Source organism: Micromys minutus (genome assembly GCF_963924665.1).
Source record: "Micromys minutus genome assembly, chromosome: 17".
In the NCBI taxonomy this organism is placed as follows: domain Eukaryota; kingdom Metazoa; phylum Chordata; class Mammalia; order Rodentia; family Muridae; genus Micromys; species Micromys minutus.
In genome coordinates, this window is record NC_137952.1 from 32,961,134 (window position 1) to 32,979,846 (window position 18,713).

At 40.7% G+C, this 18,713-nt stretch overlaps 1 protein-coding gene across 3 annotated transcripts in view; it reads left to right on the top strand.

Annotated features, from left to right (window-relative positions):
• Positions 1 to 18,713, top strand: part of GALK2 (galactokinase 2) — an 85,240-nt gene that overhangs the window by 12,018 nt on the left and 54,509 nt on the right. For all 3 annotated transcript variants that reach the window (XM_080930869.1, XM_080930870.1, XM_080930871.1), the window contains 2 exons: positions 2,237 to 2,327; positions 5,707 to 5,853. In XM_080930869.1, coding sequence (XP_080786995.1) covers positions 2,237 to 2,327; positions 5,707 to 5,853 — 238 coding nt within the window. The remainder of the gene's footprint in view (positions 1 to 2,236; positions 2,328 to 5,706; positions 5,854 to 18,713) is intronic.

Genomic DNA, 18,713 nt, shown 5'->3' on the forward strand with positions numbered 1-18,713 from the left:
AAAAAGGGAGACATAGCAGTTGATACTTGTGGAATTCAGGAAATTGTTGTGATATATTTTAGAGCTCTTATATTTTATGATGTTGGAAAATCTGAAAGAAATGAATGAATTTCTAGATGCATATAACCTACCCATATAAAATCTGGACGAGATCAACAGAGTACACAGGTTAATAAACAATGAGATTCAAGTAACGACTTAAACCAAAACAACAGAAAGACATCAATTGAACAAAAACATTTTCAATTTAAAAAGTCAAGGCTTTGGTAAGGCCTATTGAAGATGTTAATTACATACTTGTCACAAGACATAGAAATAACATTGATTCTGACCAGGAACCGTCCTCCCCGTTGGCTAACTTTCATTAGTAGGAGCTGCTTCCTAGAGTACTAGGGGAGAGCAATCATCAACAGTCTTACCTAGCTGGGTGAACTATTGGTGTGGAAAGATATGCCTGTGGGCGGCAAACATGATGTGGGTAACTGCGGTAGCTCACTGAGATTACCTGTGGTCAGAAATGCACAGCTGATGGAGGTGCAGAGAACAGTGTCAGTGGATAGTTAGGAGTGGGACATTTCCATCACACTTCCCCACCGAAGGACCATGGCAGAAGAGCGGACAGGGAGATCGTAAGCGCCAGATGCTGGAGAGGACTGAAGTGAAATGGTGTCTTCTGCATGTGACAGGACTGCTGTGCTCAGGAACACAGAGTAGTTGAGCCTGCCTGCATAAGGTGAAGCTGGTCTAGCATGGGTCAGAGGGGGTGAGCCCCTCCCTCTAATGAGGAGCTGTGCACATCTGATGGTTCCTGGGGGAAGGAGAGTCAATTTTCTTTAAGGAAAGCACAAACTGGACTTGGGTTATTAAAAAAGGAAACAAAGTTAGGTGAGAATGGAGAGGTGAGAGTGGATCCTGGAGACATTATGGAGAGGAATAGGGTCAAGATGCATTGTATGAAATGCTCGAGCAATTAGAAGCATTGCAAACAGCTCAGGCCCGCACATTTTCACCACCCAACTCTACCAACCTTTGAAGAAGAGCCAGCACAGATACTTTCTATTCCAGAAAAATAGAAATTGCAGGAGGGAAGCCCAAAGTATGGTGAAGACATGTGGAGTGCAGAGATAAGAGGGAAGGAGTGTTAGGCTTTTCCGAGGAATTCAGAGAAGCAGACCAACCTGCCAAACTGCTAACTTTCTAACATAGAATTCCTGTTTTCTTCTTTCAGTTAATAAGTGGCTTCTGGTGATACTGAGGTAATGCTTAGACACTATGTAAATATCTTGTTTTCATCAATTTTTTACTTTAGATATTCACTGATGAAACCATTAGCATGGAATTCACATGCAGTATTTTTAAATTTTCATTATTTCTTTGATATTGGTTTATTGACATACTTTAAAATTATCTTCCCCCCATATGTGTTCGCACACATGGGCGTGTTTATGTATGTATATGTGTGTTTATGTGTGTATATGTGTGTGCATATGTCTGTGCATGCATATGCATATGTGTGTGTGTGTGTGTGTGTGTGTGTGTGTGTGTGTGGAGTATGTAATGTGCATGCATAGCATGCATTCTATAGCACACTTGTGGAAGTCAGAGGACAGCTTTGTGGAGTTAGTTCTGTCTTTCTTCATTTGTGTTCTAGGGATCATGTTGTTAAGATTACATGGCACAGACTTTACCCACTGAACCATCTCACTAAGCTTGGCATTTTATGATGTGAAATAATTTCCCCTTTTCTTCACTTAGCTGTTTATTCACTTGTACCTTCATATCATTGTAGACTCACAATGGGTCATGACTGGTCAAATTGGGTGGCTTTCAGAGAATGTGGACAGATGAGAACTCTGAGTACTTCTGTTTGAGCTAGGGCCTGCCTTGGAGCAGGTGTAGAGGATAAAGCACTCATGTGGTTTATACTAGCTAATCAGCACTAACTCGAAAGAGAAAAATGAATGTGGATTATGCTAAAGTATGTTGTTTCCTATCTGTTTCTGGAAATAAGAAGGGCCAGTTAGAAGTAGATTAGTTATTAAGGCTACTACAGCTTCCTTTTAGCATCTGGAGGTGTTCACTGTTGGCGGCTGTGAGACACACACATTTAAGTAACTAGAAAAGGAGACTCGGTTTCATTGTCCTGTCACAAGAGGGCAGCAGTCAGCCACTGATTCTTTTTTTTTTTTCCCCCTCTGCCAGCATTCAGACAAATTAATGAGTCTTGTTTTTTCAGAGACTTCAGTACTACAGCTAATAGCATCTGTATTGACAAGACCAAACCTCTATGGCACAACTACTTCCTATGTGGATTTAAGGGAATTCAGGTAAATGGATGCATACTGGCCATTGAGATTATAGTCATGTTTTCCAGATTAACTCCTCTGTGGTTTTGGTCTCCTTTTAGTATTGATGCTCTTCTTGTATTTTGCTGACTTCTGTTTCAGAGGGTGGGGGACATGTGATTGTCTCTGGGTTGTGTTCACAGGGGTGATCATGGTCTTTCATTTGACTGGCTCTTCTTCACTGAATACACTTTGAAGAGAGATTGTCCTGGTGTTTACATTCTATTCTTGGGATGTACAGGAATGTACTGGATTGGGACTTAGCACTGAGCAGCCATAAGTTTGATATGGGTATGATCCAGCTTTATTAATTTGAGTTAAAGCGTGGCTTTATCTGTAAATCGATGTCACTGCTGAAGACTGTTTGCAGGATGTCCCTTTGCTGGAATGTAGGCATGGCAGCCAGCACGGTTAGTGCCTGTCCAGGTGAGAATAAAAGCGTTGTAGTGGAAGGTATTATTGTGAGTAGTTTCTCAGAAACATTGACTTAATATTAATTTCAAAACTTGAGTGTTGTCTGTAAGCCTAGAACAGTGAACTGTTTCCACTTTTTCTCACAATAGGAAAGCAGGAAGCACTGACAGAAAACCAATACTTGCTGTTTCCAGATCCACTCTTATGTATCTTTTTGTGTTCTTCATTTTATTTTCTAACAATAAAAAAATCTACTTATTTTTATTTTATGCCTGTGGGTGCTTTGCCTGCATGTATGTCTGTGCATCACATGCATGCTTGGTACCCACAGAGACTGAAAGAGGGAATCAAGTCCCCTAGGACTGGAGTTACCGACTGTTGTTAGCCACCATGTGGTACTGGGAATTGAACCTCCTCTGTAAGAGCAACAAATGTTTTTAACCCCTGAGATATCTCTACAGCCCCTTAACTTTTATTTTTTAAATTAACACTCATTCAATAATCATTTTAGTTGTATTGAGTCTTGTAACACATCATAGGTTAAGGATATTAAGAAATAATTTTTTTGTCTTCGTGATTCAAAAGGAAACTAGTAAACATGCTTTTCTGTTTTGTCTTTTTGAGAGCTTATGATCCAAGAGGCCTAGAGGTCCTATCCAAAATTGTCACAAGCAGCTTAGGACTCAGTGACATGGTCTTATAGAAGCCTGTCAGGATAACTTGGGATGTGTAGTCCTGAGCTGCTGTCATGGAGGTCTGGCTTGGGAGTGCAACATTCATTTCTTGAGAATGTGGTTTTTTTCCAGACACATGGTAATAACTTCTGGGAATAGTTATTGGCCTGTTTTAAATCTTCAAATCATTGGGATTGTCATCCACATTAGTGGGAATTAGAGTATTTGGAAGCATTGGTCAAGCAAATGCAAGTTGACCTTCCTTGCAACAATATGCCTTTTTGTACCATCTGGTAAAGTGACCTCTTTCTCTCTCTCCCTCTTTCCCTCCCTTCCTCCCTCCCCCCTCACATACAAACACACACACATTCTATATATATATATATATATATATATATATATATATATATATATAGATAGATAGATATATAGATATATAGATATATTGTATTGCTTTGGATCCTTTTAGGGGCTTAAAGCTTACCTCTTTGGTTTGACAACTTATATGTAAAAACACAGGTTTGTACAATGACCTTTTGGCAGAAAAGTGATTTCAGTGCTAGCCAGTCAAGAAACCTTCAAATTAAATACTAGAAAGTTCCAAGGGATGGTCTGTTTATGTGAAATTGAACATGTTATCCTCTTGGGATAAAGCTACTGCAGCGTTTGGCACAACACAGTTGTGTTTTTCAGTCTGCTGTTACTGTTGAACTTAAACATTGCGTGCTAAGTTTGTAAGTATGATTCACGTCCAAGACAGTCTGTAGATCAGTTTATGGTTAAATATATAGCATTTCCCAAGGACTGCTGCTTTTGAGTGGGCTGTCTGATGTTCTGTGCAGAGGGGCGTTGGCAACAGCACGTCTTCAGTGTATAATTTGTTTGTGTTTCTGGAAGGAGATTTTTAGATGACTTGGAATCAGGAGGTACATCCGACTAAATCTTTTCTTTTGTGGAACATGACTTTTGCCAAGAAAGACAAATGGACAACAAATTAAGGACAAAAGCAGTTTTTATTTGCAGCATTTTGTTGTTCCTTTGGCTAGTCTAACTTACTTATTGAAATTTCTCCCTAAAAGAATATGTATGATGAAATTCTTAATTAGGTAATGTAATAGTTTCTCAAACTTTGGTCTTGAATTATTTGAGAAATTTCTGAAGAAGACCATTCTTTTCCTAGAGGAGGAGGGAGGACTGAGTTTATTTTAATCCTAAATAATGAAGATTATAATATGATATCACCTCCCAATCCAGGTTTTACAGGTCAGTTCAAGTACATTAGAGTTTTCTACCTTTAACCCAGAGTCTAATTTGATTGGTCTTTCCTGTTCATAGAAAAATTCCCTGCCTCCTTTGGGGACTTCAATATCATTTACACCTAAATTCTAATTTGTCTGTCTTTAAAGCTACAAGAGGATTAAATTGCATCAATAACTCCAGTGAAAACTCTGAACTTCCTGGTGTGGCTGGTGGGCCTGTAAACATGGCAACAGTGCTGTCTCCATTTGCACAGCAGTGGGGAAGTCAACTGAGACTCCAGAGTCTTGGGTCTCACTGCAAGCACCCTTTGCATGGGGACAATCTCGGTCTTGTGGTCTTCAGTCATTCTTTGTGTAACCCTGGGAAAGCTTGTTAGCCTCCTAGTGCTTAGGGTTTTCTTTATAAAAAGAGTTAAAAAAAAAAAAAAAGAGTTGATAGAGGTGGAGCTGGAGGCCAGATACCCTGGAGACAGCTGCTGTTGGGTTTAGACCTTGCGTAAGATGCTGGAGGGCTAAAGCTCAACCTGCTCTCTGACTGCTAGGGGTTTCCAGCCTTACTGGGCAACTTGTAATTGTTTTATATATATTTTTTAAATACTTGTTCAAACTAGTTGATTTTCAAAGAAAAATCCTTTGAGGCAATTTAGTAAGTGAATCAGTAGCTTTTTGTTGAACAAAATAAAAAGTCTAATTCAGAGGACTCATCCACAGATGAGAGGGCAGGAGCCATTAAATCAGATGGCAGGTGTAGCTCCCACTGTAATCATTTACCCCATTTGCTATAGAAACTTTGTGTCTGTTGCAGACTTTCCCCTCTGCTGACTGATAAAGTTTCTACTGCTTTTTGGGTTCAATACTGAAATGACTATTGGCATGACTTTTTTGTTTTGTTTTGTTTCTTTTTTTTCTTTTCTTTTCTTCCTTCCTTCCTTCCTTCCTTCCTTCCTTTCTTTCTTTCTTTCTTTCTTTCTTTCTTTCTTTCTTTCTTTCTTTCTTTCTTTTTAACATTCTTAGGAACACTTTGGCCTTAGTAACCTGCCTGGAATGAATTGTCTGGTAGATGGAAATATACCCCCAAGTTCGGGCCTCTCCAGCTCCAGTGCTCTGGTCTGCTGTGCTGGGTTAGTGACTCTCACAGTGCTGGGAATGAGACTATCCAAGGTAAGCACCGTGATGTTAACCTGGTAAGACCTCGATGACAGCATCTGCACTGCAGAGTCAGACTGTCTTCCTCAACACCAAAACCCTGTCTTAACTGGTAAGGAAAAGCCAACATCTGTGGGCAAGTGCTGTAATCTACTATGTTGTGCCTGTGGTCTCTCACTATAGTGCTGCTGATAGTCTCTGGCCAGCCAGTCAACAGGGCTGAATGACTGTAGTGAGGTGCTCTTGGATTATGTGTGGAGCTTGAATAGAGGACATTATTTCAGAGGTATTCTTACTGGCAGGATACATTCAAAGCAAGACATTAGGCTTCATGGTTGGGCCTGTTTTTGTTTATTTTTGTTTCTGTTTCTTGTTTTTACCTAAAACCTTAAGTATTCTCAGGCAGTGGGCAGAAAGTATAGAGAACAGGCAAGAAAGGAACCAAATGCACATCTGTTAAAACCCAGTATTAGTAGATTAGTCACTGAAATATTCCATTCAAGGAGGAAGTGCTTACCCTAACAGAAATTCTACCTGAAGTCAGAAAGCCTTTACAAGTTTTACAAGTTTGCATAAATCTCTGGTTTTGCAGCTTGGAGCAGGTGAACTTAGATTCTCAGCATTCTGCTTCAAGTGAAATGCCATTGCAGGTTTTTGGTTTTTTTTTTTTTTTTTTTTAAACCAGTGGTTTTTCAACCTTCCTATTGCTGTTACCCTTTGATACAGTTCCTCATGCTGTGGTGACCCCCATCAATAAAAGTTGCTACTTCATAACGGTAATTCTGCTATTATGACTCATAATGCAAATATCTGATAGGCAGGATATCTGATATGTAACCCCCAAAGGGGTCTTGACCGGCAGATTGAGAACTACTATGTTAAACCCAGGCATGTAAACTGAAGTTCACAGATCGATTGGGAATAGACAAAGCAAGAGGCAGGCCAAAAAGGTAGAAAGCTAGCCATATTCTTAGTTTGTAAAAAGTGTGTTTAAATTTTTATAATGAAAACTTTACATATGGGAAAGGGAGACATTAAAGAGAAAACTTTCCTTGCTATAAACAGTTTTTTTCCATGGGAAATTTATTTTGCTCACTGCAACAGTACTTGTTTTTTTGTTTGTTTCATTTTTGAGAAGAAAATGAAAAAATTTATATGTAAACTATGCCTTCTCTGTCACAACCTTTAATCTGATAGTTTAATAAGCATTAAAAAAATATCCAATAAGAACAGTTTAGGGGAGAAAAGATTTATTCTGGCTCTGTTTCAGTGGTTTCAGCCAGGGTTGGCTGGCTACATTGTTGCAGATCTGTGTATAGCGGAATGTGAGACAAGGCACAAGGGCAGGACAAAGCGAAGACAAGGGAAGGGATAAGAATGCAAGGAATTAGATACTGAGTTTAAAGTCCATCTGGAGAGAAACATTGTGATTTGGGCATTAATTGGGTGTGAGGTTAGAGGCCAGCAAAGAGTCAAGGATTCTTTTCAAGTTTCTTACTATCTGTGATGCCTTGGAGTAGGCATCTAAATGGCATTGTGGCCTGAGGTGAAGCCAAGTGTTGAGTGTGAGGATCCTAGGCAAACAGAACCTAGTCATATAGAGCCTAGGCATCAGAACCTAGGCAAACAGAACCTAGGCAAACAGAGCCCAGTCATATAGAACCTAGGCATACAGAACCTAGTCACATAGTGTGTAGTTATACAGAACCTAGGCATACAGAGTCTAAGCATACTGAACCTAGGCATATAGAATCTAGGCATACAGAACTACTCAGTTTTTATTTGTTCCAACTTCTTTTGAAGGTCATCAATAATATAATTAACTCTAGTTTTTAGACAGGGTCTCTTTATGTATCCCAAACTATCTTCAAACTTACAATTCTCCTTCTGGTGTACAGGCCTGGACTACAGTATCCATCTTTTGCTGACGTTGGCAGCCTCTGGAGTGGGGAAGACAGTACAGTGGTTAGAATAGAGGTGGAGACAGCTGGGGAACAGGAGTGAGTGAGGCGCGTGCACGACTGCTGTCTACCGAAGTGAAAGAAGAGTCTGAGAGGTAGGGACCAGGAAGAATGGCAAAGACAAGGAGGACATTTTGTCAGGACGCTAGTGGCAGGGTTGGCTGGTGCCAAGAGGCTAAGAAGATGAGGTCTTTGTAGTTTCCATGCCATGCACCAGGGATGGGCTGCAGGTTCTATGGGAGGTAGGAAAAGGGGAACGCCCATTGGATATAAAGGGAGGGCTGAAGTCAAAGACTTCACTTTTATTTACTTTTAATTAATATTTTTTTTTTAAAGACTAGTCAAGTACAGTAGAGAAGATGGGGGAAAGTGTTTCATTTTTATTTTTATTTTTGAAGGGGGGATTAGCGAAGCTTATTATTATTTTTTCTGACCCTTGATATAACTGTCTAAGGGAAAAGCAAAAAATGATAAAATTGAGCTTTTAGAATTAAATTTGGTTGTCTCTATTTCACCATTTAAGAAATAAAAGATGTCTATATTTTTACCAGTACTATCTGAGGCCAGTGCTTTTATCCCAGAGGGAACCACACGTGCACCCCTACTTCCTGACCACATCAGAGCACAAGACTTCAGTGGGCTGTAGGTATGAGGTTGTTCCAAATCTCCCGTTGTATTAGTACTTCCGCAGTACCCCAGTAGGAAACACAGTGCACAGGCTAGGACTAAGCTCAATAAAGGGAGTGTTTAGAGTTACCGGGAATGGTCTAGGAAGGGTTCCTTGGCAAATCAAGAAGCCATGTGGTGTCAGGAGCAGCTTTGGGCCTCATTGCTGAACTCTAGCAACAAGGGTATGAGAGAAACAGAAATGGGAGTGACACAGAGGGTTGTGAATGGGGAAGATGTCTGCAGAGGCCCATCTCCTGGGGCAGAGCGTACAGTGTGTTTCCTAAGGATACTGGGCCTGCAGAGATCTGTGATGGAAGCTGTCCCAGCTTTCACATAGACTGTCCTGTTTCGCTGCACTCATTACAATTAGATGTGGAAATTACTAATTCATTAATAAGCTAAAGCGTTCTGGGTGGAAGCTAGGGCAACAAAATACCCGCTTTCCTGATTTCAAGATGTCAGAGTTAAGGCACATCCATTCTTTCACCATCCTGCAATCTTCTCCAAAGCTGGGAAATTAAGAAGCATAAACACAAATCCATCTTTGATAAACCTGAAACCACAAAACACAAAGATGGGAAGTGGATGGGAGACTGGTGCATGACTTAGCAGAAGGAAGAAAGGTCAAAGCTAAGTGCCACGAGAGCACACATAGATAGAAGCAAGCTGACTCATACCAGTCTCAGGGAAGGATAGAAAGAAAGCAAGCAGGGTGGAATGACACGGCGCTGTGCTGTGGGGCACTGTTCTTATTTGAAAACTAGTTAGAACTTTGAAGCTCTATCTTACTTACCCGGGACCATCCTAGCCTATGTGCACTGATCCGTCCCTGGAGAAACACTGGTACTGAATTGAAGGACTCTGATCCTCAAGATAGGCAAGGCTGGAAGTGGATTTGGTAACTGGGAAATAACATGCTATTTTGCTTCTGAACAGTGTTTCTAGATCCCGATGCTCAGGTCTGCTCCAGCATACTGGCAGTCTTGTCATCTCACGCCTTACCAGGAGTACCAGAATGTCCTTGGAGGGAATGTGGTGGGTCCATGACGTGCAGTGTGACTCTGTCACAGTGACTTCCAAAGCTTTGTGTTTTACTGACTCACTCTGAAGTATGGTAAGGCATCTGAGGATAATCAGATTTTGGAAGAAAACATCTCAAATAAAGCAGACAGAACAAAAAAGGAGAACACAGGGATTAATAGGGCCGACAATGCTGATAGCAGAGGAGACATTGTGTTCTCAGGCTGATGAGACTACTCTAAATTAAGTGTCTAGTTAAAGAACAAACACCAAGAACTTTCATATATGTAAAATATAATCACTAACAGAGAAAATTCAAAAAGAGGATTGGAAAATTATCCGGTAGCCTGGGGGGAGGAAAGAACAGCTAATAAATGAGTGAAACATAAGAAAATGTATGAATCAGTTCCAGAAATTTCCAACTATTTGGAAGTAGCAGTAAATACCCCAAAGATGCTCTAATATACAATAAGGATTCATGCTCCACCATGTTCATAGCAGCCTTATTTATAGTAGTAGCCAGAGGCTAGAAAGAACCCAGTTGTCCTTCAGTAGATTAATGGATACACAAATTGTGGTATATTTACACAATGGAGTACTACTCAGCTATTAGAAACAATGACTTAACCAAATTCTTAAGAAAATGGCTGCATCTAGAGAATATCATCCTGACTGAGGCAACCGAGTCACAAAAGAACAGACATAATATGCAGTCACTGATAATTGGATACTAGCCCCAGAAAGCTCTGAATACCCAAGAAACATGTCACAGACCATATGAAACTCCAAAAAAGAAAGGCCAAAAAGTGGAAGCCTCAGTCCTTCTTATAAAAAAAAACCCCAAAAAACAAAAAACAGTAAGTGTATAGCACCCTCTCAGAGTGGGGTATACCTAGACCTTAAATCGTTAATAACTCAAGAGTTAAGAAGATAGCCTTGTGGCAATATTTTTGGTATTTAAAAATTATTATGTTTAATCTATACACACCAAGAAAACTTTGACTATTTCCATGTTAATGTTTTGTTTTACATGTACTTTATGCTCATTGTAACTAATAAAATTTCAATGCATACTATCAAACCTTTAAAAAAGTCAAGTACTGACAAAAATATATTCATATAGTTTTATGCCAAAAAAAAAAAAAAAAAAAGAAGTAGCAACGCTGTCCTTCCAGTGACAACTAGTTTAAGTGCAGTTAAAACCAATAAGTCTAAATAAGTAACAAGTTCTATCTTTGATAAACCAAAAAGACATAAGTCACTCTTTGAGATTTTATCTTTTTCTATGTATTGTAATGCTAAATACTGCCCCCCCCCCAGGTCTGGTTGCCCCCAGGTATGAGAGAATCTGCATAGTACACAAAGTAATGCTATGTGATCTTGCTCCTTAATTTAAAACAATTGGATGGACGAAGATGCCAACAGCCTATAACTGGCAGAAGAGAGATTGGCTCCTTGTACCCTAAATATATAAAATGTAACATTTAAAAAGGGCTCCCTGGTATTTGCATAATAAACTAGGAAGGCCAGGCCAAAGCTGCTGCTGTGAAGTTTTAACTCTAGAGCTAAGAGTAAAGGCTGAGGAGCTAGTAGGGCTAGAAAGCCAAGACATTATAGGTGAAGGGTAAGGACAGGAAATGATCCTCAAAATGGGCATTGGACACAGCAGTGTTTTTAAAATGTCAGCGAATTTTAAACTGCTCCTTTAAATGAAACAATCAGCTATGAGGCTAGAATAGAACACTGTAATACTGTAACACCTGAGAGCTGGAGGGATAGAACCTCCTGTAACCCTGTAACAACTGACAGCTGGAGGGATAGAACCTCCTGTAACCCTGTAACACCTGAGAGCTGGAGGGATAGAACCTCCTGTAACCCTGTAACACCTGAGAGCTGGAGGGATAGAACCTCCTGTAACCCTGTAACACCTGAGAGCTGGAGGGATAGAACCTCCTGTAACCCTGTAACACCTGACAGCTGGAGGGGTAGAACCTCCTGTAACCCTGTAACACCTGACAGCTGGAGGGATAGAACCTCCTGTAACCCTGTAACACCCGAGAGCTGGAGGGGTAGAACCTCCTGTAACCCTGTAACACCTGACAGCTGGAGGGGTAGAACCTCTTCAAACTTAGGAGCAAACCAAGAGAAAAGACAACATGGAAACTAGGAGATAAAAACCCAGGAAGGAGTGAAGAGCCTGCACAGAACTCACATCACCCAGTAGGTCAGACATTGTCCAGTAGGTCAGAAACAGCACAGAATAAACCAAAGAGTGAGATGGGGGAGGAATAGGACTTGCACATCTTAGCCATTAAAACAAGAAACCTAACTCAACCACAAGCAAAAATGGGTTGGGAGATTTTCTAGAGCTTGTGTAAAGCTTGAGGATACTTCCATGGGTAATAACAATATTAGGCAGTTATTAAATATCAGGAAAACAAAAAGACTAGACATGCAAAAGTTTTATGAAGTATTTGATGTATACATAAGCTGTAGCCTCAATAGTTGACATAAGGAATAACGTTTTTGATCAAGATTTTCAGCATAACTTCACTGAGGAAAGTGGGAAGGATAAGGGAAAAAGGTAGCTTAAAGAGAGGTCAAGTCCTTCAGCACTAGGAAAACAGCCGAGTTATACATGAAATGGCTGTGCCCTGTGGTGCACATCTTTAACCCCAGAACTAGGGAGGCAGCGGCAGACAGCATTCTGTGTTTGAGACTCTGCCAAACACAAAGTTTAGGTTGAAAGGATCCAATCGTTCTCTGAAGCATGAATGGGTAGGAAACGTTTGCCCTAGAAACTCTGCTGAGGAGGAGGGTGAGACTTGGAGGCTTCTTGTTCTAAGCCTCTGTGCTCCCTTTGTTCCCTTAGATTATGAATTATCACCCTTTGGTGAAAGTAAAGACTGGGAAGGAGAAATGAGTAGCAGAAGAGACAGGTGATGGAGGGCCTGAATAACCAGGAGCCCAGAGAGTCTGGGAGAAGAGGCACAATGGGACCTAACTAAACACTTCCTCTGAAGGTTGTTGGCCATTGACAAAGGTGTTGAAACTTGTACTTGGTATCAAGAATCCTGTGTGTGAATAGTGAGACACACACTGTTTTCCCAGGAACAACACTGGCTTTATGAGGGGTGTTTCCAGAGAAGACAGACTTTTTAGGCACTGAATGAATTTAATACCCTAAGTCCTGGAGATAGTGACTCAGGAGGCATTCATCCAACACCTACTGCATGCCAGGCTTTGCTGTAGACAGCAGAGATAAAATTAAATCAAGGAAATTTTGCTCTTGTGAAATTTCCATGTTAGTGATGGGCCTTGGATAGTAAGTGTAGAGGTGTACCCATTGGGTATAGGTACCATATACCCAGTAAGTGTATAGGTGAACACTGAGTGAACCCAAATACTCTGAGGAAACAAAAGTTCCATCAGCAGGGAATCTGCTCTTTAGCTGGAAAGTTTGAAGGGAGACATGAGGGGGTGGCTAAGAATGAGGTAGGTGGAAAAGAGGTGTAAAGAAGTTTGTCCTCACCTAGGAGGAGCAAGGCCCCTATGGGTGGGGATGGAGTGGGGGCATTAATGAGGGACAGAGTGGTGGGAGGTAAGGTGAGAGGTGTCTAGGAGCTATGTGGTGCAGAACCGTCTTCTAGCTGAAAGCCTGCAGTGGGGCTCTGAGCTACAGATAGCAACGTGCCCCACACTGACCGTTTCTTTCAGGAGTGCCCTACATCCATGGGTTGAAATGCTACTCAAAGAAGGGAAATGGCAAAAGCCCTTCTGGCACTTAATGCTTCTTGTAAAATGTGACCACCTTGAAATTACATCTTACACTCATAAGGATGGCTAGGATCAAAAACACAAGTGACAGATTATGCTGGTGAGGATGTGGAGAAACAGGAATACTTCTCTAAGACTGGATATTCATTATACAAGATGTCAAGTACTTTCCTTGTAAACGAAATTGAAACTGGTTCCTGGGTAAAGTTAAACAAAGGATTTCACGCAAAAGCCATTTCTGCTTTCAAGTATCTGGAACAGCCCAAGGCTATTTCAGACAGGGAGCCCACACATCTTAAAACAGCCTCTGGTCCAGAATACACACACTGTGCAGCTGAGGCCTAGGATCATACACAGCTCATGAAATTCCCATGAACAACTCTCATCTACAGGGATGCTTTCTAGTTGCTTAAGTCTGAGAAGATGGAATTGCTTGTTTCAGGAATAAATTAGTCACATAGGCACACAGTGATGTCCTTTGCTGAGCGGTGGTTGTGAGGCTTGAAATCCTGTATGGAACTCACTGAAGTTCTCAGGAAGTAAAATGTTTGAGGTTCTATAGCACGTGCTTTCAAGTCTCCACCTTGCTCTCTGATAGGAGGCATTTCTTTTATGGGACCACACACATGTGCTTGGGTGCATGTGCACAAGAACACACATACTGATGTGTGATCATTAGATATAGCTATGCTTCAGGCAAATATTTCTTGGCCTTTGGGATGAGACCTTAAGCTTAAATGCCTACATTATAAAATAGAATAATCTGACACTTATACAAAAGTTTTAAGTAAAATGTGGATCTTTTAATAGCAGTTTGCTATTTAGTATTTGAAAAACCAGCAGCCAGTTTGCAATGTCCCTAACTATTGTGCTTCCAAGTCCATAGAAGGACAGTGCTGCAGTTTGTTTAGAATGACAGGAACCTCATCCACATAATAGTTAAGGAAAATAGAAGTTGAAACATTCCAACCAGATGTCGACTGCTAATGTGGTAGCAGCTGGCCTCTAAGAGGATGGTAACTACAGAACAATCTTGGGGGAAAAAAAAATCCCTTAATTAAGTGTTGAACATGGACTAAAGCCATGTGCTCACTGTACAAAACCCGGGAAGCTTCAATGTCAGCCATGGGTGGCCTGGATTTAAATAGGTTTGACATTTTAAGTTAATAATGTAAATACAAAATCATCCACATAGTTTATCAGTAAAATGAGCCCTTTCTTTTTGGTTTTAAGGCATGGTGTTTGAGTCTTTGGTTTTGGTCTTTGTTGAGAGGAAGACTGGGACCTGAATCATTTATTTACTGATTTGGAGTCCTTTGGGTGATGTGACTAAACTGTGCATCACAGAGGTTGTTTAGGTCACCCCACCTTCCTTTTTCCCTCCTAGACTAAGACTCATGTTTACCTTTAGCATAAACAAAAGCAAACCAGAATAATTGGGAAGGATGGATTGGAGTAGTGTGGGTCACTTACTATTGCCGAGTAGTTTGTGATAACTACCACTGAAATTTTGTTTGTCTGAGTGGCTACACTCTAAGCTTTGGCTGTGATGGGAGGATCCTTGTCATCAATAGACTACTATGTTTCAAGGCCTCCATTCATTGTTGAGCTCAACATTGAGATAAACTTAACAATGCTATAGAAGGCGAACTAATTCACGTGTGTCCTTAGCGAAGGTTCTTATGTGGTATCTGCCTGCCTAGAGGACTGGTCTGCAGCTTTAGACTTGTATTTGGTGTTTGCTACAGGACTCAACTGCTGGGAGAGAAGATGGAGCTCGTCCCCCAAAAAACTATTGTTGAATAAGTCCACTTCCCCTCTAATAACTTTTCTCTTCCACTACCTCTGCTGGGTGGTGGGCTAGAGGAGTGGTTGAATCCTTATTAAACGTAGGTTGCAAAAAATTTATGCCTACCATATCCCCTGCCAAATTCAGAAATGTGTTCGAGAGCATGATACTACTAGACATGTCCTGCTTTGTGGCCAAGCTTAATCTCCACCTTGTGAGTATGTCCTGTGCCCTAGTTTCTGCTTTTATAGTAAGAATGACATCAGGTTTTTTGCTCCACTGGGGTAGGCCAGTTGGGCTGGGCTGGTTCTTCTAGCTCACTGACCTCCCTTAGAGATTTTAGAAACATTTAGGAAAGAGTTTAGAAAGGAAACAGTTAAGACTGGATCAGCCAGGGGATTTCTGTCTCTGTGGATGATAGTTTGTGTGGTGGTGAAAGAGATATGATTTCTTGAAATCTTGCTTAGTCCAGAGTGAAAGATGGGGTACTTGGTGCAGAACCTCTCATTAGGGAGGTCATGCTTGGCCCTAAGGAGCCTATGATGCAGGTGTGGATGCAGATGAACATAAAGGAGAAGTGGTGAAGGGTGTTGGGCATCACAGTTTTCTAAAGGTTAGGATGGAGGCTAGCACCCTATTTTTTGATGAGGTCATTGTAATGTGACATGAAGCCACACGTGACTCATTGATTCCGGCCTTGGCAAGGACATTGCAAAAATATGATAGGTTAGTGTCTCTTATGACCTTATATATATAAATTGAAACAACCTATTTACAAGTTATATCAACCCAATTGTGTATGAACATGATTTTATGGCTAACTTGATTCTATTCTAACAACTAAAAGATCATGTGTCTTCTTAGGCCAGTTTTCTAGTTGACCTTTTACTGCTTTATTAGTTGAGACAGAGTCTTGAGGGACTTATTCTGTATTCAGGCTGACCTCAAGCTTCCAGTCTCCTACCTCTTCTGTTTAAGTGCTGGGATTACAGATGTGTCCCCTTAGAACTAGGCTGCTAAGTGTTGGAATTACAGATGTTGTGGTGGTTTGAATATGCTTGGCCCAGGGAGTGGTACTATTAGAAGGTGTGGCTTTGATGGAGGAAGTGTGTCTGTCTTTGGAAGCCAGTCTTCTCCTACTTGTCTTTGGAACAAGATGTAGAACTCTCAGCCTCTCCACCATGGCATGCCTGCTAAGATGCTGCCATGCTCTTACCTTGATGATAATGGACTAAACCTCTGAAACTGTAAGCTAGCCAGAATTAAGTGTTGTCCTTATAAGAGTTGCCTTGGTCATGGTGTCTGTTTACAGCAATACAGCCCTAAGACAGCTGTGTTTCCTTAGTACTGGGCTTTTAGTGTTGGGATTTTTGATGTGTCCCCTCATAACATATTTGCAGTGAAGAACTTGATTACAGAAAAACATGATAGACTCAAGAATTATAGTTAGAATTTCTCTTCCTGAGATATTCTAACTTTCCTCTAAGTGGGCCCAGGGCTATCTGGTTTGTCTTAACCCTTTAGGCTAGTATCTTCCAGAGTTTACTCAGACCCCCAACTTGAGTCTGATTTATGCTGTAAATGGGGATTTTTTAAAATCAGTTTTGTGTGGTGAGATACATACTTTTGAATGATAAACAACGCAGCTTAGTATCTGTTCATCACCATCATCTGTTGGCTAAGGTCCTTGGCTCTATACAGTGAGGTAGGTCTGTTCCCTTAGATGTTCTGAAGCCAGCTGCAACACTTGTAACTCTGGGTAGAGCGATTTAAATAGAGATGGTAAATATTTCTTTTGTTCCCCCAACTTCACCTAAGGAAATGCCAAACATGGTCAACTGAAGGGCACAAAACTAATTGGAGACATGGTCACACAGCAACAGGCTCAGGATCATCCCAGTCTTCTATGGCTTGGTTGAGCCACTGATAATTGGCAAAAGGGGTTGCTTTTCTGTACTGAAGGGTATTTATAGCCATCAAGAATAATAGAACTATATAATTAGCCTGGTGGACAGTCTTCCTGAAGAAAGAGGTGGCTGTGTCACTTTCTTAGGGTGCTTTTACACCCCTGAAGAGGCAATTTAACTGGATTAAATGAATAAACTAATCATTCTTACCATCAGCTGTGAAGCAGTCATTTTCCAGTTATTACTACTATATTCATATTAATTAAAGAAAAACATAAATGAGTACTTAACTCACAGACAGCAGCTGTTGCTTGCTAAGGCCTGTGGGTCTGAGGATCAGAGAGGGCCTGGCTTTGGGCTTCATTGCTCTGTTTTATGATTAAGGAAATGTCTTTCACCATCTATGGCTCTCAGTTTTCTTTTCTTCTTCTTCTTTTTTAAATGTAGGAAACAGTCTAATTGTACAAATACTTTAAAAATGATTTATTTATTTTATGTATGTGAATACACTGTCATTCTCTTCAGACACATCAGAAGCATCAGATCAAATTACAGATGGTTGTGAGTCACCATGTGGTTGCTGGGAATTGAACTCAGGACCTCTGGAAGAGCAGTCAGCGCTCTTAACCGCTGAGCCATCTCTTTGGCCCCAGGCTCTCAGTTTTCCTTACTAGAAAGTAAATGCAGTTAGATTATTGGTAGGCTTTGAGGTCACTGCTACTGCTCATATTCTGAGATGTAAGAGGTGACTGTAACCTTATTTTTTTCTTTTTGAAAAGTTTCATCATTATAATCATTAAAAAACTGACTCTATATCTATTAGAATAGATTTTTCAGGATTTTAGATTTTATTGGAAACAAAGCAAAAATACTAGAACACTATATGCAAATAAAAAAAAAAAGATTTATTTTATGCATGTGAGTGCACTATAGCTATCTTCAGATTCACCAGAAGAGGGCATCGGATTGCATCACAGATGGTTGTGAGCCACCATGTAGTTTCTGGGAATTGAACTCAGGACCTCTGGAAGAGCAATCAGTGCTCTTAACCACTGAGCCATCTCTCCAGCCCTATATACAAATTTTAACAAAATCGAAACTATTTGGATTCTGGTTCTGTTACCCCAGCATAGAAGTCTCTCTGGCTGCTTACTGGGAGACCCACCTCAGGAAGGTGCCTGCTGTTTCTTCTGCCCCTACCCCCTACACTGACAAATTGTCAGTAGAGAGTGTATTGGCTAAAATCAGGCTTAGTATTTCAGTGCCCATAGATGGAGATAGTGGGGGCAGCCAAGCACTGGGGGGCAGTGTGCTTTTAGTTTTAATTAAAGGAAATGAATAAGTAAAAAAGAAAAGAATGACAAAAAAAAAAAAAAACAAAAAAACAAAAAAAAAAAAAAACAAAAACAAAAAAACGAGGTCACAAGGCCTGGAGTGAGACCCTCTCCCAGGACGCCGGACAGTTCCACAGCATTCACACCATCGATCGCTCTCGGGCATTGCAAAGAGTTCCTGCCATGAACTAGAGCATAGCGAGGGTACAATGTAGGGAAATTATACGGAGCTGTTAACATATGCACCGCCTCGGATGGGAAAATTCAAATGGCTAAAAATTGTTTCCAGACTTATAGTACTCAAGTTAATAAGATTGAATTAATAAATATATTATTTCCACACTAATGCAATGCTGAGACTTTGTCTCCCATTTGGACAAGCTGCTACTATCAGGTCTAATGGTATTTGCAACAAACA